At 37.4% G+C, this 23,511-nt stretch overlaps 3 protein-coding genes across 3 annotated transcripts; 1 reads left to right on the forward strand and 2 right to left on the reverse strand.

Annotated features, from left to right (window-relative positions):
- Window positions 1-169: 169 nt before the first annotated feature.
- LOC114477467 (gamma-enolase-like) lies at window positions 170-6,043 on the reverse strand. The gene is made up of 13 exons (XM_028469788.1): window positions 5,923-6,043; window positions 5,313-5,398; window positions 5,098-5,193; window positions 4,925-4,983; window positions 4,746-4,815; window positions 4,511-4,644; window positions 3,759-3,981; window positions 3,453-3,650; window positions 2,495-2,571; window positions 1,373-1,497; window positions 984-1,092; window positions 683-741; window positions 170-516 (listed from the first exon to the last, which is right to left on the reverse strand). The coding sequence occupies exons 1-13, from the start codon at window positions 6,036-6,038 to the stop codon at window positions 447-449; spliced, it is 1,422 nt and encodes a 473-aa protein (XP_028325589.1). The 5' UTR covers window positions 6,039-6,043; the 3' UTR covers window positions 170-446.
- Window positions 6,044-7,833: 1,790 nt separating this feature from the next.
- Window positions 7,834-13,945, reverse strand: mlf2 (myeloid leukemia factor 2). The gene is made up of 8 exons (XM_028469818.1): window positions 13,634-13,945; window positions 12,226-12,334; window positions 11,514-11,549; window positions 10,925-10,978; window positions 10,709-10,837; window positions 10,370-10,529; window positions 10,037-10,252; window positions 7,834-8,292 (listed from the first exon to the last, which is right to left on the reverse strand). The coding sequence occupies exons 1-7, from the start codon at window positions 13,675-13,677 to the stop codon at window positions 10,041-10,043; spliced, it is 744 nt and encodes a 247-aa protein (XP_028325619.1). The 5' UTR covers window positions 13,678-13,945; the 3' UTR covers window positions 7,834-8,292; window positions 10,037-10,040.
- Window positions 13,946-14,956: 1,011 nt separating this feature from the next.
- Window positions 14,957-22,379, forward strand: cdc42l (cell division cycle 42, like). The gene is made up of 6 exons (XM_028469827.1): window positions 14,957-15,061; window positions 17,991-18,095; window positions 18,200-18,272; window positions 19,336-19,445; window positions 21,157-21,354; window positions 21,461-22,379. Exons 2-6 carry the CDS (start codon window positions 17,991-17,993, stop codon window positions 21,548-21,550), a joined length of 576 nt encoding a protein of 191 aa, XP_028325628.1. The 5' UTR covers window positions 14,957-15,061; the 3' UTR covers window positions 21,551-22,379.
- The last annotated feature ends 1,132 nt before the right edge of the window (window positions 22,380-23,511 follow it).

Consider the following 23,511-nt stretch of genomic DNA (forward strand, 5'->3'; position numbering starts at 1 on the left):
GCGGACGTGCTAACCACTAAGCCACCGTGCTCCCCGAAATGACTCCCCCATGATTATAATCATTTTTATTATTAGTATATTATTATTTTTTGATGAGATCTTAATCACTTATCATTTATAATGAGATAAAAACACTCACATAATGTAGTTTTAGTGATATATCTATCTATATATATATATGTCCATCTCTTTATTAGGCTTCACAATGATTACACACACAGTTTCAGGGAAAACAATAAAAGGGAGACACAAGCAAACGCCAGAGATCAAAGGACAACTGCAGTGAGTAGAATGGGAACAGAGAAACACAAAAACTAACACGAGAGTCTCGAAGCTGCTGCTGTGTGTGTGTGTGTGCATGTGTGTGTGTGTGTGCATGTGTGTGTGTTTTATCTGGTATGTGATAGTCAGGGAGAAACAATATGCATGCCAGAGGCTGATGGCTTTCAAAGGGCACTGGGGTTGCGGAAGTTATGTCCAGCAAATCGAGCTTGGTCGCCCAGTTCTTCCTCAATCCTGAGAGGAAAAGCAGAAAGAGTTGAAGAGAAAAAACAAAGAAAGATGCCAAGCAAGAAGTAGAACAGGATGACAGAGAAAGTGGAAATTAGCGTACGTGCTTTGAGAGATTTAAAGGATCATTTTATGAATACAGACATAAATAGGTGAAGCTTAAAAAACTCACCTCATGAGCTGATTGTATTTGGCCAAACGTTCAGAGCGACAAGGAGCTCCAGTCTTGATCTGAGAAGCAAACATGTGAAAATATTTTACTTTTATTCATTCCTCCTCTGTGTCTGTAACAGTGAAATCTGGATTTAATCAGCTCAATCTACAGAAAAAAGTATTACTAGTGTAATAATCACAGTGTGGATAAGCTACAGCTGTAGACACAACTGGCCTGGAGCAGTATGTTGAAAGCATGGGAATATCCACCAGAATTATTATTTTGTTGCGTATAATAAGGTCAGCTGTGAGATAAATACCTGTCCAGTGCAGAGCCCAACCACAAGGTCAGCAATGAACGTGTCCTCTGTTTCTCCAGAGCGGTGGCTCACCATCACACCCCAACCATTTTCCTGGGCCAGTTTACACCTGAGAATCACAAGTGGAATAAATACAGTGGATGTTGGGTTTAAATTGTGTACTTAAGTCGGAATTATTTGCATTTTTTTTTCCGATTTTGAAGCAGAAGATGGCTGTGGTTCAAGTACGATACAAATTTGCTTAATTTTTTTGCTAATCAAAACAAAAAAAAACAAAAAACAAGGATGACAAATTGTACACAATATAATTGCGATTGTGCTTCTCCCACAAATTGTTGCACAATGAATGTATCTCTGTATAAAATGTTCCTCCAGTCTTCCGTACTCACGCTTTGATGGCCTCGGTCACTGATCCTATCTGATTGACCTTGAGCAGTAAGCAGTTACAGGCCTTTTCCTCCACAGCTCGTTGTATCCTGCGCGGGTTAGTGACCGTCAGATCATCTCCCACCACCTGAAATACAAAACGAAAACAACAATAGACAAACCCAATATTTGTACAGCAAAGTTTATTAAAATTTCATAATTTGGTAGAACACAATATTTTAAAAACCATGTACAAAGCTCATTTAAAAATCTTTCGACACAAATCTGCAACAACAAAAAGTAATTATATCTTGTGAGGAATAGCGATATTAAAAAAAACCCAAATTGAGAACGGTGACAAAAAAACAATCTAAATAATGACATCAAATGATCAAAATCACTAATTATGTTCAAATAGAATGTGAAATGTATTGTGTTGAAGAAATATGAGACAGAAGAGTAACTTTATGGTGATTTCCAATGACTGCTTGGCAGTTTGCCTTTATTTAATGTATTATTATTATTTTTTTATGGAGGGGGAAGATGTTATAAGCTTTACTTCTTTCTGCTGAATTTTATTCATCTTTTCTTCTTTTTTTTCTTATTTGTTTTAATGTCTTGAATGAAATAAACAAACTAACAATAACTAGTATAACTGCTTTTCCCAAAGAAAATGTGTTTGATGCATAAGTTGAACCCCTCTGAGTCAGTATAACCATGTCTAACAGCTGGGAGTTTCGTGGTGCTGATTTAAACTGTATTAATAAAGATATTTCTGTTTCAATAACGGGAACGTTTTTAATTTAAATTTGCCAATTGATAAATAACCATCAGAAGGAAGCAGGAGTGTCCTTAGTATTCCGTAGGCAGGGGTACCCTGGTCGGGAAAATCTCACTAAATTTTGGGAGACCAATTATTAGACAAAAATGTGTTATATAAAAGTAAAGTACACGGAAACAAAGATATTGAGGATGACATGCAGTGCAGTCTTTTTTCAGAGGTTTGCTTTGGTTAAATTTGAAGCACAAAACGTACTGAACCAATTGGAAATCGTGGCAATAGACAGGTAATACATAAGTTTGCATATTTCTCCTCCAGTAACAGCACTCACTCACTTTCACCAAGACAATCTGTGATGTCTCACCTGTATACCCACTGAAGCTGTAAACTGGGACCAAGCAGGCCAGTCGTCCTGGTCAAAAGGATCTTCAATTGACACCACTGAAGAAAAATAAAATAAATACAATTATGATCATGATTCTTTCTCACACGAGGACAGCCCTGACTACATTTGCTCCACTTAAAACATGCATTTATTAGTAAAATAATTTTGAGTCACCAGGCTGTCAGTTCAGAATCAGGTTTTCAGAACTTTTGATACTATTGTATTTAAAACTATGCATTTTAAACATATTTTTGAATGTCACTAATTGGTAGGGGAAGCACTGAAAATACAATAAGATTAATTTAGATTCAATTATTTGCAGCAAAACTGATCATCCAAAACCAATCTCTTTCTTTAAAAACAAAAAATATAAACATATGTTAAATTTAATTTTTTGGATTTCCGTAGAAAGTGAAATAAACAGTTGACTATGTTAATAACACTGTGGATGAGATTATCATATTGTTAAATAGATACAATAGTTCCATGAGGAACTGTTGTTATTCTTGTTTTCTTATTTTATATATTTCTTATTTTATTACAATTCCTGCTGACCAAAATACAACAATTATTACAGTGGGGAGGTCAGGAGAAAGAAAGCAGCTCTGCACTGACATCACACTCCCTCAACAGCAGTTTAAACACATTGTCAGGATAAAGAGCTGCGACAGAGCAGCACCACGCTTGCCAAATATTCACTGTAGCACATAATTAAACCTTCTTTTACACGCTCATGTGTCAGGAGAGGAAAACAAGCTCTTGCTATTGCTCTCTTTTGTATCAGTTCCTCTGCCTCTGTCTTTATGAGAGATAAGGGGATACATTTACGTAATTTGTGACAACAAATAGACAATGAATATTTATACTGAAGGGAATGATGCAGAAACTCAACGTCACCATGTGAGAGTCATGCACCATTAGGATTACTTGCACACACCTGGGTAGTTCTTAATGAAGTCCTGGTAGATGTTGGCCAGTTCTTCGGCGCTGATATTGCGAGCAGCGTTGGGTGGTGACTTGAAGTCTAGATCATACTTGTCCTCACTGAAGAACTCTGATGCAGCAACATCCATCCCAATCACCACTTTGTCTGTGAAGCCTGCCTTCTCAATGGCCGTCTTTATCAGTTCTAGGGCTGATGGACACACACACACACACACACACACACACACACACACACACACGAGTCAGTTCACATGGATGCTTCAGCTCTGGAAGGGAGGACAGAGGAGGTCAGATTTACCTTCACTGTTTTCCTGTATGTTGGGGGCAAATCCTCCCTCGTCTCCCACATTGGTAGCATCCTGTCCATACTTCTCTTTGATGACATTTCTCAAGGTCTGGTAGAGCTCTGCCCCGACACGCAGAGCATCACGGAAAGACTCTGCTCCTACAGGAAGGACCATGAATTCCTGCATGGCCAATCTGTTTCCAGCGTGGGAGCCCCCGTTGATGACATTAAAGGCCTAAAATAAAAGAAAATAAATAAATAACATATATCTTAAAAATGTTGGTAACACTTTACTTGAAGTTTCATACATAAGGCTGACATTACGCTGTAATTATCATGAATAAGGTGTCATGAAGGCAGTCATTTAGTGTCGTTAGCTAAATTATGACACCTTTGGAACTATGTTGGCATTTTTGGGTTAGGTGGTGAGATCTAGTGGGGTTAGGTTGGGTTCAGGGTTAGGGTTAGGGTTAGGGTTCAGGGTTAGGGTTCAGGGTTCAGGGTTAGGGTAACAAAGGGTAATGGTACAGAAGGGTTAGGGTTCGGTTTAGGGGTTAGGGCTAGGGTTGAGGTTAGGGTTGGAGTAACAAAGGGTTAGAGTTAGGGTTAGGGTTAGGGTTGAGGGTTCAGGTGACAGGTAACATGACAGGTGTCATAATAATGACAGCGTAGTGTCAGCCTTTATGAATAAAACTTCAAGTAAAGTGTTACCAAAATTGATTTCCAAAATTAATGATTGCACATTGAAATCCAGTTCATCTCACAGGGACTGGGAGGACCAGCTCGCCGTTTCCTGCCAAGTCAGCAATGTGGCGGTACAAGGGGACACCTTTCTCAGCAGCACCAGCTTTGCATATGGCCAGCGATACGCCGAGAATAGAATTGGCCCCAAACTTAGCTGAAGGGGAGGAGAAGGCAGTGGTTGCTCACTGGTGCAGAAACATGTCAGTACACATAAATGCCATCAGCCTGCATCACATATAGAGAGTGAGTGCCTACATTTGTTTTCAGTGCCGTCCATTTCAATCATCATGTCATCCAGCTTGTTCTGATCCACCACATTGATTCCCTGCAAGTAAAAGCAAGATGTGACTCATACAGAAATGTTTTTAAATAAAAATTTTTTTGAGTCACAATCCACTCTGTCCTTCATGCTTCTCTGGAGTACGTGCACTCACTGACTGGATAAGGGCAGGTCCAAGGGTGTCATTGATGTGGGCGACAGCCTTGGTCACACCTTGGAGAGAGAGAGAGAGAGAGAGAGAAGAAAACCAGCAGCTCAGTATGTTGGGAGAAAACATGAATAATGTTTTTGTGCATATAACAAAATTATATTTGCTAAAAAAATCACCTTTGCCCTTGTAGCGAGTCTTGTCTCCATCTCTGAGTTCTAGAGCTTCGTAGATACCAGTCGATGCACCACTGGGGACAGCAGCCCTGAACAGACCTAGAACAGAAAAATATATTTGGTTGATATCCTAAATAAGGGCTTTTGTGAAATTAAAGTGGAAGAAGAAGGTGGAGATGCACCTTCTTATCATTTAGAACCATTTCTTTTAAATCTACCTTTATCTGTGTGCAGATCAACCTCAACTGTTGGGTTTCCCCTTGAGTCCAGGATCTCTCTGGCTACAATACTTACTATAGACATCCTGCAAGAAACACAATTTGGTTTATATGATTAGACGAACTACAGATGACAGATCCGTGCACAAATTTGAAGAAAATTGGTTTTTGCTACTTGTGAAAATCTAAAATGAGATCTTAAAACTAGCCCCAGAAAAGCAAGTCATTGCAGCAAACGGTGCAGTGTGTCAGTCACAAGGACTTGATGTTTTTCTTCACATGAACAGACTCACTGGCGATAGTGACGCAGCCTTATGGCTGGAAATCTGTTGGAAACATCATGGAGGAAGAGGCTCACATACACACAGACGGAAATGGTTGGAAGTGTGAATCAATTAAAAGGCAAATAAAGGCACATCCATTAAAAACATCTACCATCAACCCATTCCTGAACACCTACAATCTCCATTCATGTGTCAGTGAGGAAGTGGCTAACCCATGGTGAGGTAAGACAGTAAGACAAGGTGCAGGAGATGAGGAGGCAGGGGGGTGGGGGTAGATTCAAAGGATGGAGGCAACGAAGGAATAGATCAATCTTTTTAAATATTACCTGCAGCGTGTTTGAAGCCTGCCGGTGAAAGCGATCGGATGTGGGCGAATGAGAGGGAGTGACAGAAGGAGAGAAGAGGGGGTGAAACAGTATGACACATGGGGGAGGGGGAGCATGTGAGTCATTGGAAGATGCAGAGAGGAGAGGATGGGGGGGGGGGGGGGGGGGGGGGGGGGGGGGTGATACACGGAAAGGAGAAGGGGAGAAGATGGGACTGTGCATTCAAATGTGTGATCAGGATACAGAGAAGAGCTGCACTGTATGCATATATTTACCTCCTAAGTCTGACACAACTGTATTGTGTTTCGTTCTACGTGCTGTGTGAACATCTGTTTACCACAATAGCAAGATTGACATTAAAAAAACAAAACACTGCACCACCACCACCACCATCAAATTTCCATAAAAAGGTGGTGAGATCCAGACATAGCTGCAGGAACATGAAACAGATTCCAGTATGTGCCTGACAGGATGAAGACAAGGCAACAAATAGACAAGGAAGAGAAAAAATACAACAACTTGTCAGGAATGTTAGAGATCTGAGGATGTGGATCAAAGGAGACAAGAGGAAAGAAAACATACAGTACTCCATCAGTGCTGACCACAGATGGATGCAGGCAGGGGGGCAAACATGATGATCAGTTAGAAATAAGGAAGTTTATCAATGGCTGCTTCTCTCAGACTCGTCATCTGGGTGTCACATGACCAATAGGGAAGAGGACGTATTGGAGTCCACTCACTGTTAATGCATCTGTTCATGGGAAAGGAATTAAAATGAGAAAGTGTTTTAATTAGACATCAACAATTCATTATCATTTTGTGTACCTTCCTCCTATAAAGTATTAAAAAAAATTTTTTAATAAACTATAGAACTGCAGCTATCACTTGTTTTTGTTATTGTAGTATAATTGCATTATTTTCTGTCATTTTTTTTGTTGATAAAATGACAGAGATTTTTACATAGTAAAAAAAGAAGATAAAATTTAAAAATGACAATTTGTCCAAGAATACTCTGAAACTAACAACTGGCTAAATGATGACTGTATATTAGCAGTCTGACATGTGGGTCAGTCTACGTCTGTTCAGTACAGGTTGGTCGTACATGCATCTCACTTCTCTTTGGAAACACATCCAGAAAGAAGCACTCTCTGGTTTAGTCTTTTGACAATTATAATTTCAGAGTTTAGTCATCAGGATTTATGTAATTTTATTTTATTGTCATTAATACATTTAAGAATTTCAGTCATCTAATATAAAACTAAAAACAATCAGCTAGAAGACTAAATAGCTGGTCATTTGTGTGTATTTATACATGATTTTTTGTGGCCATTTTTCTTTATCATCATCCCGATGTTTGACAGTAAGTCACCACTGTCTCCAATTCCTGAAAGAATTAATCTAATTAACTTCAGTTTCTCACTTTTTAGATTTACTTTAGTTTAGTTTCCGTCAAGTTAAAAAAGGTTGACAAAACTGTATTTGTAATTTACCTATAAGTGTACACACAACTTTACTTAAGAAAGATCTGTTTATCCCCAAGACCAAACTCACTTAACACATTATTTTCTCTAACCAGTGGGATTTACCTTGTGTCCGTAGGAGAACTTTACAGACTGAGAAATTCTAGATGAACTTCAGATTTTTTATGTATTACATGTTTTAGAAATTCATGTTTTATATTTGTTTATTCCATTATTAGATCAAACATTTAATGTGTGAGTGTCTTAATCTAAAAACAATGTTAATTGAATATATGTTGTTGACATGTACGTGATATTGTTTGCTGTTGTTGACACTGGTATACTGGCAGCTCCTTTCACTGTGTGAACTGTAACAGACATCAGCAGGACACCATACAGTTATGGAAAACAAATAACAGCTCTAACATACAAACAACTCCACAGGCACAGCTCAATTATCTAACAATGTTTAATGATCTTTTATTGAGTTAGAATAATTAGTTAACATTATACAATTCAATTCACTGACACACAAGTGTCTTCACAAACATAGAATAGACTGTACAGCAGATGTACTGTTTACTGAAGCACTCTAGTGCATTGGACAAAGACAAAGATCAAGTTCAGAGAATGGGTATTTATGCATAAACTGAGAGTTGGTATATTCATGTTTACATGAGTGAGTGAGTGTGTGTATGTATGTGTGTGTGTGTGTGTGTGTTTGTAAGAGTAAATAAGTTGCTTTGTAAAGGTAACGAGCAGGTAAATGATGTGTTTGTGTGTTGTAGAGCATGTGTACACAGTCCAGTCATATCAAACATTTACAACGGACAGTTCGAAGATCAACATCTGTCTCTAGCGTAGTTCACAGCGTCAAGGAAATCCTCCATTGTTTCATCGAGTGGGAACCCTGCAGGAACAGCCAATCACAGACAAGGTGCCAGTCACTTTAACAGACCATTGAAAGACAGAAAGGCTTTTCCCAGGATGGTTTTCTCTGAAGAAGCCATAAAATGGAAAAAAAGAATATCTGACCAATGAAAAGTAATGCATCTTGTGTTCAATTACCTTACCTTAACTGTGCTGTAGGGGTCCCGCAAGGCTTGATCCTTGGACCTTTTTCATTTTCTAAATATATTAACGATTTACCTGATGCATGTCCTAATATTCATGTATAAATGTATGCCGATGATGTAGTCATTTTTTACCCTGGCCAAAAACCTCACGGATGCCTTCATAACTCTAACAACTGCAATGACTCTTGTTCATGACTGGCTCACCAGACCATGTCATGTCCTAAATATCAAATAAAACTGTTTAATATGTTTACAAAAAGAAAAAAAAACATTTTATAGTGAAGCAGTCTAATATGTTTCTGGGAGAGGAGGAATTTACATTAGTCACTGAATCCGGTAACACTTTACTTGAAGTTTTATACATAAAGGCTGGCATTTTAGATTCATTAATAACATTTAAGAAACATGTGAAGAAAGTGTCCAATATCATAATTTAACTTGCATAATTTCAAACAAATTAGGCCTTTAATGACAGTTAGTGCTGCTAGAATGTACCTACACTGGATGATATTCTCACACATAGAATACTGGTTCTCAAACTGGACATGTGCAAGAGCAACATTACTCAAACCTATAAAACTGCTCCGTAAACTCGTTAATCACTGTAATTTCCTCAAAAAACTATTTCTTAAGCTTTGGCATTTTAAAGTTAGTTTAAACAAACGTGTCTTATCCATAAAATCCTAAATGCCCTTGGCCCACCTCCTCTAAGGGAATTGAACAGTGATGTCAGCACTAGGGCCACTTCTAAAGTGGACTGTGAAGTGCCACTCAAATGAACCACCTTAACACAAAACTCATCGTCAGTCAAGGGATCCACCAATTGGAACAGCCTACCGGCAACAATAAGAAGGTATCCTAATCACCTGAAGAAATAGCTAAAGAATAATCAGTCCTGCAAACACTAATGACCTAATTCCTTCCCTCTTATCCTTGTTATTTAGAACCTGCCCTGTGTCCTAGTTCTGTCTCTATATTTGTACATGCAATGTACTGTCTGTTGTTTTCCTAACACTAAGTTTCTGTGCAGACAAACACATCATGCACAAAACATTGTTGTTCAGCATACAGCAAAGAAAAATTACAAACTGACTTTTGAATTTGAACCTATTTTAAAGGGATCCTCTACTGTTTTTACAAATGTGGCCTAAAATCTGTAAAATGTCCTTATTAGAAGAGCTAGGCCAAACAAAACACATTATTTTACACCATACTTGTTTTATTACATTTTTAGTGATCTAAAAAGCAGGCTGAATGCTTCCATCTAATAGAAAAAAAATGGGATGTTTACAGGCAAATGGGGTGTGAGACGTCTTCAATTATGTGATTTCAAGATGGTGGAAAACGGGTTTTAAAACCCTCCCATTTTAAAAAGTTAATTAAACAAATATGGTGCAAAACAATGCATTTTTGTTAGGCATAGATCTTCTAATAAGGACATATCAAAGATTTTAGGACACATTTGTACAGTGGAGGATCCCTTTAAGAAATGCATTTCTAAAAGTGTTTTCTTAAATAGAGATAAAGAAGAGGCTGAGCTGTTGTATGTTTCATAAGTTTAGGGATTCTTCTTCTCACCTCTTCACCAGTCATAACGTGGACGAGTTTGGGGCTGACGGTGTCTGGGAGACTCGTGTCGATGACCTGACGGGGGTGTGGTGCTGGGTGGGGCAGTGAGGGCCAGCTGCTGGCCTCCAGCTCGTCGATCGCGACCGTAGTCCAGGCTACGTGTGTTGGGAGGAGCGTATCTTCCCGTCTGACTCCTCCACTCATGGTCAAACGCTGCTGCGTCACCTGACAATAGCACAGCACAGCACTGGAGAGGATGCAACATACTGGGAAGCTCCCATTCACGCATTGTACACACGTCACTCTGCACCATAAACAATCCCAGGAACCGGCTCGACTTACTCTCGTCAAGGTTAATGAAATCTTGTCGTTCCTCGCGATCTCCGGTGCGACGGTTTCGTGAGCGCTCCATTATGTGTGCGCGTTCTCCGATGTGGTGGCCAATGGCGAGGCGCTCCAGGCCGCTCTCACTGTCCCTCATGGACTGCGTTGTCTCACGGATCTAAAGGGAGAAGTGGGAGATGTTGTGAATTCCCAAAAATCATCCCTCGGCACTCTGAATGAACTCCGACTGAAGTGTTTGTACGAAAACTTTGATATTTACTGTATACTGTAAATGATCTATTTAGGCTCACTACAGTTACTGTTGATGCCAGAACAATTGAACAAAGAGACACTTACCCCTCCAGGGCCTGTTCTTGTCGCACTGGTTTGTTGATAAACTTTGGGAGCTCCTACGTCTGAAGAGGAGTAGGAGATAACTGTTGAGGAGGAAAACGTCTGACAGTTCGGTGTACCCGTCATTCTTTCCTACGAGAGCAAACGGAAGCCAAAGGAATGATAAGACAGGGGAAGACTCAGAGTATCATTGTAGAAAACTAAGATCAACATGCTCACCATGTTCTCCATCATATTTCCCATCATGCCAAACATGTCCATGAACCCTCCACCCTGCAAATGAAAGAGGTTGTTCACCATCAATAAGATAAAACCAGTATCCACAGTATGGTGAGCTTCAAACCAGAGGGTCAAAAATATTCTATTTTGTTTCATCGCCAACACTTTCCCATCTAAATGGATTTACATTTCAAATAGAAACTAAATCTGGACACAAAGGCTCTTTATTACCTAAACCAAAACTACTTTTATCCATCAGTTGTTATTTTTGAGGTAGAAACAAGTTATTGAGAATATTAATCAAGCTAATCAGAAGTCATTTCTGAGTAGGCAGTGAGACATGGCACAAATAGGTTGTCTACATGACGGCAATGACTTTTAGTTATATTTATTATTTGACGTTATGAGGAAAAAGTAAGCAAAATACAACTAAATTCTCCACAAATTTTGATTTAGATGACACTGAAACTAAATCAATTTCAATCAAAACAATATAAAACAAGAAGACCGTCAAAACGAGTGTTAGTGTTGCTTAAATATAAGAAAACAAGCATGGCAATCTAATGAATTAATACAAAGTGCTCCTCACCATTCCCATCATGCCGAATGGAGCCAGTGGTCCTGCCTGAGTGAAAAAACAAAACAACTTTGAAATTACAAAAGTCAGTTTTTAAATGTTTTTTTTTAATTACATAAAGATAGACAAAGAGCAAAAACTATAGCAATAATATAAATGATCTTCAATGAATGGTAAAAACAGAGAAAAACAGTAATAAGAGTAATAAAGAACCACCTTAGCAATAACGATAATAAAAACAACCACAGTGATGACCACAGTGTTAGTCAAAGTAAGAACTCATTCAACACAAAACTCATTTTTAACCTTTACCAAATGGTAATACTTTATATTAGGAAACACCTATTACCATTAATTAGTTGTTTATTAGCATTAGTAACATATTGGCTCTTAATTAGTAATTATTAAGTACTTATTGATGCCTTAGTCTTGCAGTCCAAACAGGCATATTAAGATCGTATTTCATAAAGAACAACTTCCTTACTTACAACTAATAATTCTGAAGTTATTAATGGAAAACTCTTAGTTAAAAGCTTTCTGGTTGTATAATAAGGTCATGCAGAAAAAAACTCATTAACAAGTACTTAATAATGACTAATTAATTTGCATGCTAATAAGAAACTAATTAATGGTTAATATAGGTGTTCCCTAATATACAATGTTACTAAAAAAAAAAGTACTAAAAACATGGGAGATCACACTTGTGGACACAGGCAGCTGTTACCTGTCTGCGTGGAGCTCGGTGAGGCTGTATCTGTGGAGCAAGTGCAAAAGGGTCCATTCCAAATGGCCCCAACAGACTCATCTGCTGCCTGTGAGCTGCAAAGGGATCCCTGCAAAAAGAAAAAACCAACCTTAATCTCATCCATGTACATAATAAATTAAGACTTCACAGGTTAGAAATGAATCAGTGTGTCTTTATCTGTGTTATGCCAGTGATGGAATACTGACTTGACAAGGTTGTTGCATATCTAAGATCTATATATAAGGTTGGATTCATACTATTTTGTTTCACGTAAACAATTATTATTCTATGGCTACAGCTATCAAAAAAGATCCTACATCCATCAATCTTCCCAAGTTACTGCAGACCAGCAGACTTAAAGTACATAACTAGTACAGACCAGTCCATCCCTGATCCAATCAAAGGTTTACACACAGTCAATAATATACTGCAAGTGTCAAACTCAAGGCTCAGGGGCCAAATCTGACCCTTCAAACATCCAATTTGGCCCATGGGAGAAAGTAAAAATGACAGAAAATTTGAATGAATAATTGTGTAACTTACCAACTAATTCAGTTATATCTCAGGCCCTCTAAATACATAAATTCAATGAAACTCCACAGTTTTGTACACTTTCTCACAAACAATCTAACACAATTCTTTTAAATTACACAAAAATTGTACTATGGATATTAGATGTACATGTGAAAGTGCAAACTCGGGCACAATAATGGTAAAATTGTTCGTTTTCCAACCCATTTGAGATCAAACTCCTCAGTATTTGGCCTCTGATATAAAAACGAGTTTGAAACCCTGCTCTACCTAATGCTGCCTTGCTCCTGCATTCAGGTGGGGTAGGCTCCAGCAACCCACAGTTCCATGCTTAGATTAGGATAGGTTGATTGGACAAAAACTATACACCAAACACTGAACGTAAACCTGCTAGGTGATGGATATTAACTGAAGGTTAAAGACCTGCAATCCGCTCTGAAAGCGATTCGTCTAATGAATATCCTTTACTCAACCTTTCCTCACTGAGGAAATCAATAACACCACTGGTTCCTAAAGTGTGGAACGCGGCCCTGAGAGGAGTGTAAACATTTTTAGTGTATACACAACAATCAAAGTCTGGGGAACACTGATTTTATCTGCTATATACTGGTGTAAGATGTAAATACTAGAGCCGCTGTAGTAGTAGTAGTATTTTCTTGTTATCCAACATGGTGGATGACTGCGGCCCCACAGCTGTCCGCTGTGATGGCACACGGACCTGCAGCAGGACTCGGTGATCATCATCATCATCATCAACACACATACACACACAGGACGCCTGAAAACACCTCCCAGATACCAGCAGACTACAGAGGAGTCCGTGTGCAATGCAAAACAGGACAATGTCACTACTCACATCATGTAGGGGTCGTCATCGACGTCATTCAAGAACCGAAACATGCTACGGGCTTTACGTCAGCTGGCTGCTGCTAGTCAGCTAGCTTAGATAAACTGACTCGTTTTATACCGAGGGTAAAACCAAACAACGCACACAAACTGCCCTCGGGCTCTGACAGAGTCCCGGTGAGCGGCTGCTATGAAGGTTAATGCTGCAGCTGGTCGTGAAATGAAGAGAAAACAGAGAGTCTGTAGGTAGTAAGATCCAGAAATTTGTAGCTAACATGGAAACGGAAGTCAGTCTTTGACAAAGGGAAGCAACGCTGCTGTCAAGTTAGCTAAACACACCACAGAGGTTACTTCCGGAACACTTCAAAATAAACTCTTCATACAAGTCCAAACAAGGCTAAATAAAATGAAACCACATGTTTCTCTATGGAGGTAGATTTGTGTCTTTATTATTCAATAAAAGAAAAACCATTTAAATCAAAAAGTTTACTTCAATAAAAAATAAATATTTCAGTAAAAAAAAAAAAAACAAAAGTGTTCAAACGCAAATTTTCAGGGCTCAAATTTTTTTTTTGCGTTCAAACACTTTTTACTTTTATTGAAAAATGTTTTTTCGATTGAAATGTTTTATTTTTATTTTTTCATTGAATCATAAAAACACAAATGTACTACCGTGTTATGGCCCAAATACAAAAATATATGGCTTCAATCAAGAAAAAAAAAACTAAAACTTTTCAATCAAAGAAAAAAGTGTTCAAATGTACGGAGGCAACTGTGGCAGCTCTACGCTTCCGTACAAATGCAATTATTTGGGTCTCAAATATTATTTACTTTTTTTGTTTGATTGAAAATATTTATTTTTTGTTGGAGTAAACTTTTTTTGATGAAAAGGTTTTTTTATTGAATAAAGGTAATTTGCATTGCTTTCAGGTTAAAATGCAAGAAGATATGAAATAATATCCGTCACAAGATAAACTGGGATATGTAAAATATGTGTTCCTGTTTCCTTTCATATGGTATGAAGAGTAACAACACCGAGGTATTTTAGCCATTCATCTGTGTATTACAACTTTGGCAATTTGGAATTCCCCATGTATTGTCTTCAGTAAGTCATGCAAGTGTATTAGTGAATAATGGAATGGATCAATTAAATCACTACTAGTATAACATTTCATTTATCAGACACAAGCTTTTAAAGTCACTGGATACATTGTATGGATAACATTTCTAGTAGGTAAAGTATAGAGTGGGCCATATGTAACCTTCTGGATCCGACAGGATGAGATTAAAACGGGTTTGTCTAAAATAAATACAGTGCTGTTCCACTAGAGGGCGGTGTTTCCTTCCAAGAGAAGCCCGGTTTTATCTGCGCCTGCGCAAAAAGTAACTTCCTCAATCCCGGATGTAACCAACGCCTTAACCTGTCGGCGGAACAACGGTGAGTAGAGTTGAAAAACTATCCCGTTTACCAACTCATTACTCGTTAAAAAATATTTCACACATGTGAATAGTCACATTTGATCAAGTGAGGTGTTTGAAGTTGCTAAAGTGTGGCTATTTTGTGTGTCTTTTGTGCTGGTGTTGTGAGTTTCCACTCGATCAGTGGTTGTTTTTTCTGTCTGTGTAATCGGTGAATAATGTAATGTGATTGTTTGTTATCTTGTGGTTGTAAGTTATCAAGTATGATTAAATGGCAGCAATCCCAAATAGAGAAGTTGGTTTTGTAATGTCAGACCTACTCCCCGGGTCTTTAAACGACTCCCGTTTTTGTTTTGTGATTGTTTGAACTTGTACAGTTTCGGGCCTTCAGGCTACAATGATCTCGAGGTTATATGTTAGCAGATTATCCGATGGAATTGTTGAAATAGAGGACGGTGTGGGGCTGTATTCTTTCAATGAGTCGGTTCTGATAGGCCTATCATCAACATCCCTGGTATGCAGCCTATGCGGAAGTGTCACTAACATTGATCCTATTGTGTTGGCACACGCATTAACAGGCCTAATGACTGCAGTGGTTCGCCATGTGTCATGCATTATGTATTAATTGTTTTTAGCAGTAACTCCTGCGCCATATCATCGTCTTATTTCGTTATTTAAATTAAATAAATAAATAAAAGACTGCATTAAGGAAGCCTAATCAATAAAAAGTCTAACGTCGATTCACAAGAGAAAGGGGAAGAAAAAAAAAACTATTTACGTTTAAATATGCAATTTATTTTTTATTTTTTTTAAGCTAATGCAAAAATCTGATTGTGTGGCTAATTTTGGAATATTAAACTACGACAAGAGAGCAAATGAGAATTATAAAACGTGTGTGTAATGTGCATTTGGTTTTAATCTCGAATCACAAAAGGTAAAATTACTGTTAATTATCTGTAAATATTTATTTTAATTTAAAAAAATAAATAAATCAAACTCTCTGAGCTTGTTTGGTTGTGTTGATGGTGCCAGATCGAACTTTTTTCTCCAAATGGTGATATAAGATAAGTCCTTTATTCGATCCACAAAGGGGAAATGTGCAGGGTTTCAGCAGCCGACATATAGGAAGATATATACGTGGGCCTGTACACAGTACAGAGAGAGGAGGGAGAAACATGTTGCAAGAAAGTAAATTGCACAATGAAAACCGTAAAACAGAATATATGCGTATACAAAAACTATAAAAAACAGAATGTATACATATACACACTAAACTAGCTGACTGTTGTCAGTATATCTCGATAATTTTAATTAAAATGAAGTCTTACTAGAAAGACAATTCTGGGTTAAATTTGTGCCACACAGGCACAGTTTTACAATATGTGCCACTTTTGGCTTTTTCTTTTATAAGGGACAGCACGTGTGAGTTAGTTCTGTAGTGTGGCACAGTAGGTCTGGGTTGGGACACACTCAGAAATCCATCAAACTGTGCTTTTCATGCAGTTCTGGGAAGTACGGGTGTCCCGATTCGACATTAATATCGGACATCGGTCCAATATCAGCCAGAAAAAAAATATCGGATTTTATTGGACTGCATCTAAAATCACTGATATAAGCACTCCGATAATATTTTCCGCTCCAGCACTTGTATCCATAAGTGACTGTGGTTCACACTCCAACAAAGTAACCTACTGTTGCTGACTATTATTCTGTTTGAGTAACATCACTTGTTCAAGTCTTTTCTAACATTCCACACTACAAAATAAGTCGTAAAAGTATGTATGATTCATGCTGATATCGTATCGGATCAATACTGGTTTCGGCCGATACAAAAAGCTGCAATATTGGTATCATATCGGAAGTCAAAATGTTGTATTAGGGCATCCCTACTGAGAAGTAGCAAAAGCAGCGACTCCTGAAATAAGCACATTGATTAGTGATAGACCGATACATTGGCCGGCCGATATTATCAGCCGATTTTTGTGTTTTTTACGTGCATCGACTGATGTGGGCTGTTGCGTTAACCGATTCGCATTATTTACAGAGAGCAGAAATATTTTTGACTTGTTCTTGTTCTACATCACCTGTTTTTAATTTCAATAAATGTTCGTTTTTTTAAAAATTGAAACTCGTACCATTTGTTATCATCATTGTGTAATTTTTGTGATGTAAATTGAGAGAGCAAAAAGTAGTATCGACTCAAGAAAATAGGCAGTCCGTATCGGTCATCGGCTAAGGCTGATGGAAAAAAAATCGGCATCTGCCCTAAAAAAAATCAATATCGGTCTATCCCTAATATTGATACAACATAAGCTCTATATATATATATATATATATATATCGATATAGGTAATATTGTAATTTCCTATATCGCCAAAATAGAAAACTCAATATATCTTGAATACCGATATATCGCCCAGGTCCACCTGTCTCCCCTGTTCACCCACAGGCATCCTGCACCCTACGCTGCACTGTGCACAGTGTGTAAAATAACAACCCTTCCAATAAAAAGCCAAACTAACATCTGCAAAGATACACGCACACTAAACTAATAGATATAACCGGAACAGTTGAAAAGCCGCACGGGGATGATTAAAAGAAACAAACATGGGGGTGAATGACGTGCCAGAAAAACGTACTGAAACAGGAAGCAGATGCAAAACGTTCAATACTTTAACAGAAACACTAAAGGATGTGGAATTGCAAAGAAGCCACTGAAAGGTTTTAAAAAAAAAAGGTGTTCTCTGTCAGTTACTTTGTACCTAATACAGTGCTGCATTATCACAATCAATGTTATCCTCATTTGCCTGTTTTAATGGGCATCATATACTTGCATTGTAACTTAAATCATTCCTAATTTTGGAATAATGCAACATATACCCCCTGCAAATATATATTTCTCAATGCAAAGTTACCAAATATATTGCTACTGTGTGTCTTCTTTGCAGATGCAGACCATAAAATGTGTGGTAGTGGGGGACGGTGCTGTAGGAAAGACCTGCTTACTGATTTCCTACACAACCAACAAGTTCCCGTCAGAATACGTGCCTACGGTAAATGAACCAAGTCACTCGTCCGTTCTTGTATTTCATCATGGCTGCTTTACAAAGTGCACTCAGATTCTGCTTCTTCCATTTCCTTCTTTTGTTCCTCAAAGGTTTTCGACAACTATGCAGTGACGGTGATGATTGGAGGAGAGCCCTACACACTCGGCCTATTTGACACAGCAGGTAAATGTGTTTCAGAGTCTTTCCTGTTCTGTTGTTTTTTTGCCGTATTTGTAAACCGGGGTTATCAAACTAGAAGTTAAAAAACATCTTATCCGTTTATACATCTTCCTACATTACACCTAATTACTTCATGTCAGGGCTGGGCTTGATTTAATCAATATATCAAATTTGTAGATGAAAACAATTTTTATTTGGAAATTCGAGTTTAAAAAAATGAAAAAACTTTAAATTAAATTATTTATTTTTTTCAACACAGTTTTTTCAGGCTTTTTCATGTTCAGTCCTTGTGGGTTACCATAGCACGATGTGAGCCATTTTTATTCACACTATGCTTTGATGCTAAGGGAAGAGTTTATTATTTTAATGGTGATGTTATAAAATATGTAGTTGTCTGATTTCTTAATCAGAAGATTGAAGCTACTGTGAAGTTGCTGTTGCACTTTTGTTTAAACCTGGGTTAAAGCTTGAAATTGTTGAATGACAGTCTCATTTACTTTTTATTTTGGGATTGTTTTATGCGTTTTAACTCTTGAGGACAATCACAGCAATAAAGTTGCACTTTTGACAATATATTTGATGTCTGCAGTCATTTTTAAGTGCATAAAAAAAAAAAAAATCAAATCGAAGCTCAAATGTTTCTTTAAAAAATCTGATTTTTTTTTTCGTCCAGCCCTACTTCATGCACTCTTTCACTTTGGTCTATGCCACCATGATTATAATCCATGTGGAATTTGTATCTTTTAAGTTTGTATTTTTTTTTTGATTTGCAACTAATATTTTGTTCAATATTTTTTTTGTTTACATATTATTATTTTTTTATATATCCAAGTTTAAATTGTACATTTTGTCTCAGTATTTATAAGTGTTTATTTGTTGGCCCTTATTCTAGATTGAGTTTATTGAAAGGGGTGGGGCTCTTACACAAACCCTTTGGGCTTTGTTCCCTCCTTGCACCTTTAACTTTGTTTTTTTTCTTTAATGTGTGCTAAATAAATAGATGAAAATGAGAAGTGGCAGGCAGTTGTAAATCTAATAGAAAATCTTGATGTGTTGCTGTTCTCAGGTCAGGAGGATTATGACAGGCTGCGTCCTCTCAGCTACCCCCAAACAGATGTCTTCCTTGTGTGTTTCTCTGTTGTCTCTCCATCCTCGTTTGAAAACGTCAGGGAGAAGGTGAGCACAATTACTATTACATTACAACAGGAGTAAAATGAAGTAGAATATAATTCAAACCAGGGTTGGGGTCAATTATAATTAAATTAAATTGATAATTAAAGGTGCAGTTTGTACGTTTTTTTTTGTTTTGTTTTATTCGGTCAAAAATCCATAATCAATCAATATCTTATCTTATTGCATATTTAGGGCCCTATAAAATCCATTAAATTTCTTTCCAAATTCCATGTTTTCTGCATTATTTTTTTAATTCTGTTTTTGTTTTTAAGTAATATTAATAATTATTTTTCAGAAAATAATTAGTTTTTAACTCCCGTGAGGAAACAAAATAAATACTAATAATAATAAAAAACTCTAATTAAACAAACATGTATATCAAAAATTAAAATGTAATGTAAAATAAGGAGTATGATTTTTGGCAGTTTAGACAATATTTGAAGCGACCAGGACGGGAGGAGGGAGGGCGGTGCACATAATGAGCGCTCCCCGGAAACATTTCCCATCAAAAAAACGTTATTATAATTATATCTTCCTAATTTGTAGTATTTGTATTAACATATTGATTGCATTTATTTTACTTCTTTGTTTAATTTTTTTGTTTTGTTTTTTCCCATTTTTTATGTATTATGTTAAAATATATGTACATTTCATCATTAATTATGATTGTAGAGGGGGAGAGGGAGGCATATGAGGGGAAAATGCATGTTTATATCTGTATATCTTTTTGGCAACTGTAAAATAAAAAAACAAAAAGAAAAATAAGAAAGAAAAAAAAAATTGTTCCTTGCCTCACAGTGATGGCGTTTCTTCCCGATTCTGTCCATTTCCGTGTTCTACAGTAGATTTTGTTTTCATTGGAAGTTTCCACGATTCCTTTAACGTGGTTTTTTTTTAGGGCCCTGTATATTGTAATCCAAAGTGTTCTGAGTGGACAGTAAACCTAAGAGTTTCGTTTAGGAGGGGAGGAGGGAGCGTGGAGTGCCTCACGATACATACCGCAGCTTTAATTACAACTATGATGTAAATATAATTGCAATCTGAATTGAAAATATATGTTGCTGTTATAGTCATAATTGAATTGTAATTTAGCTCCGATATCATGGCTTGAAAATTCTCTAAAAACTGTCATTTACAGTGTAATTAAACACAAAACTTGGGTTTAATTGTAATAATTACAATATCTTTCATATCTAGTTGACCTGTGAGTTCTCTTAAGGATCATTTTAACATTAACATTTTTTTTTTTTATTAAATCGAGGGATATACTGACAGAAAAAAGGCCGACGCCCACATCAGAAATATTAATACCAATATTTTCATTGATTAGGAAGCCTAACAAGGTAATCATGAGATAAGAAACAAAGTAGATGATAATATATAAAATATAATATATTTTGTGTATTTTACAGCTGATTTAAGACATGGGTTTAAATCGACCTATTATCATAAAAGATGCTAACACAAGAGGAAGGTCAACTTGTGATTAATTGTTTTTGAGCTTTTTTTAATTGAGAACGCAATTGTAATTGACTGTCACATAATAAATAATTAAAATTTTAATTATAATTGGAAAAATTGCCGGTCACAGTAATCATAATTGAGTTGTAATTTAACGTGGATAATTTACGACGTAATTGTAAGTGAAAAATATAATTGACCTGAACCCTGATTTAAACTAAACCTTCCTGTTTGTTTTCATGTTTGTTTGCAGTGGGTTCCTGAGATTTCTCACCACTGCCCAAAGACCCCCTTCCTGTTGGTGGGCACACAGGTAGACTTGCGCGAAGACCACAACACGGTTGAAAAACTGGCAAAGAACAAACAGCGACCTTTGTACCAAGACTATGGAGAGAAGCTGGCTAAGGACCTTAAGGCTGTCAAATATGTGGAGTGCTCTGCGCTCACACAGGTATCAGCACATTTTCTTCAACATTTGGCTAGTGAAGGCCACATTTGTATTCTAAAGTACACTGATTTAATCACTTCCCTCTCTTTCTTATGTTTTTTTAAACCAGAGAGGCCTTAAAAATGTGTTCGATGAGGCCATACTGGCAGCGTTGGAACCCCCTGAGACCAAAACAAAGAAGAAATGTGTGCTTCTATAGAAGAGAAGAGGACAGAAAGAGCATCTACACTTGTTAAAGTTATGGAAAACGTCAAAAAAGATGGCCGTTTTTTGGGAGAGAAAGGCGTGGAAACCAAAGGGGGTGAGAGGTACAGTGCCATTAAATGTATTTAAGTGCCTTTGAATAAACCCCAAAAGAGGCTAAGGGTGTGAAATCACCAGCAGTAGTAAATGCAGTGTCACCTTTCTCCTTCTCTGGACGCCTTTAGGAACTGCAGTGTTTTCTCCTCAGATACACGGGTGGGGCAGGCACCCCCTTCCGTTCACTGATGCCTCACTGTTTTATTCTTTGTAAAGTTGTCTCTCTTCCCATCATTTTGGAGATTTTTATTTTTTGCCTACCTTAGACTTTTAAATGCAGCAAAGAGAATCAGAAACTTGAGTTTTAATACCTTTCAACAGTGGTGCATTCAAAGAGGAAGCTTGATATAGAGTGGTACTCCAATATTTTAACCACAAAGTCTTTGTTTTTACTCCCACAAATTAATGTACCTCCTGGTAAGGTTCAGTGAGCCAAAGTGCATCTTCACCTGTTTTACCTTTCCAGGTTGCTTCTGAATTCCTGTTTTTCCTTTTTGAATCTTACATTTTTGAAACTGTTTGGGAGGATTTAGCTTTATTTTCATTTTAAAACTTGAGTTTTCTCTTTAATTATCGTTGCAAACTACCAAGTTTGAGTGATTAGTAATATAACAAATAAGGTTGTAATATTTTATTAGATATTGTTAATAGAAAATTTGAGACGTTAACCTTTTCTAGTAAAATACTGGGTGTTTGTAATCACAGGATATTTTTAATAAAATGGTTGAAAGCAGAATGCTGTTGCTTGTTTATTTGACAGAAAAGTATTTGAGGGTTTCTTTTTCATAAAAGATGTAACATTCCTGTGACTTGATTGTACATATACATAATTTCCCAGTAGCTACTTGAATCTACTTAGAATTCTTATATCTCTTTCTGCTATCTGGATTATGTTTGAGGTTGAAAGAAAGCAAATCAAGTTTTTTTTACTTCACACCCTCTATATTGTGTATACTTTTTCTGTGCTTGTGTTTGAGATCAGCCAAATATTGAGGTAATGATATTTTACGTTAAAGAAGGAGAAGTTTGTTCTGTGGGAATGTTTGTGAAACAATGTGCAGCTTTACTGGTGTTTTGATCAATTTGGTGCCCCTTCCAACTGATGACTGCTTTACAAAACTCTTAAACCTCAGGCTTCATTGTGAACAGTCATATCTTTCAATGGATGCCATGATTTAAGATTCGGCATGGCACAGAACCCTTCTTCTCTGTCAGGGTGGGGGGGCGCTGGGGCCCCGGTGTGCACGTCATCTTTCACACTGAGCAAAGATGTCTCATCGTGCCGAGGTATATCTGTAAACATACATCACTACTGTGCAATGACAACCAATAAGATGGATGAAGCACTTGGTGGTCAGAGGAATAAACGAGTCGCGAGAGGCTCTGGACCTGCAAGTTTCCAACCCCTGTCCCAAAGGAGACAAAACATGCAATCAATCACAATTCATCCATCCATTTTCTGACCCACTCGCTCCTTTCTTCAGGGTTGCAGGGGTTTGCTGGTGCCTATTTCCAGCTCTCATTGGGCTTAGGCGTTAGGCGGGGGTACACCCCGCTCAGGGCGTCAATCCATCGTAGGGCAACACAAAACCACTCACGGGCAATTTTTGAGACTCCAATCAACTTAATGGTTATGTTTTTGGATTGTGGGAGGAAGCCTGAGTACCAAGAGAAAACCCATGCAAGCACGAAGAGAACATGCAAATTGTCCATCCCAGGCCTTGAACCCAGGACCTTCTTGCTGTGAGGCAGACGTGCTAACCACTACGTCACATGACTAAAAATGTTGTGAAAAATAGAATTTTTTGAAATAAAGTAAAAACAGGTCTTTATTAAAACTACAGATTTTATTGTGTTTCT

This window comes from Gouania willdenowi, chromosome 16 (genome assembly GCF_900634775.1).
Source record: "Gouania willdenowi chromosome 16, fGouWil2.1, whole genome shotgun sequence".
NCBI classification, from domain to species: domain Eukaryota; kingdom Metazoa; phylum Chordata; class Actinopteri; order Blenniiformes; family Gobiesocidae; genus Gouania; species Gouania willdenowi.

Coding starts and splice junctions, on each gene's coding strand:
- LOC114477467 (XM_028469788.1), bottom strand. CDS start 6,038: ATGCTCCCCCTCCCCCATGTGTCATACTGTTTCACCCCCTCTTCTCTC. Junction 1,093..1,372: donor GTGACCGAGGCCATCAAAGC/GTGAGTACGGAA, acceptor TGTGATTCTCAG/GTGTAAACTGGCCCAGGAAA. Junction 517..682: donor AAATACAATCAGCTCATGAG/GTGAGTTTTTTA, acceptor TTTTCCTCTCAG/GATTGAGGAAGAACTGGGCG.
- mlf2 (XM_028469818.1), bottom strand. CDS start 13,677: ATGTTTCGGTTCTTGAATGACGTCGATGACGACCCCTACATGAT. Junction 12,335..13,633: donor GATGACGACCCCTACATGAT/GTGAGTAGTGAC, acceptor TTCTTTTTGCAG/GGATCCCTTTGCAGCTCACA. Junction 11,550..12,225: donor ACCGAGCTCCACGCAGACAG/GTAACAGCTGCC, acceptor TTTTTCACTCAG/GCAGGACCACTGGCTCCATT.
- cdc42l (XM_028469827.1), top strand. CDS start 17,991: ATGCAGACCATAAAATGTGTGGTAGTGGGGGACGGTGCTGTAGGAAAG. Junction 18,096..18,199: donor CGTCAGAATACGTGCCTACG/GTAAATGAACCA, acceptor TGTTCCTCAAAG/GTTTTCGACAACTATGCAGT. Junction 19,446..21,156: donor TTGAAAACGTCAGGGAGAAG/GTGAGCACAATT, acceptor GTTTGTTTGCAG/TGGGTTCCTGAGATTTCTCA.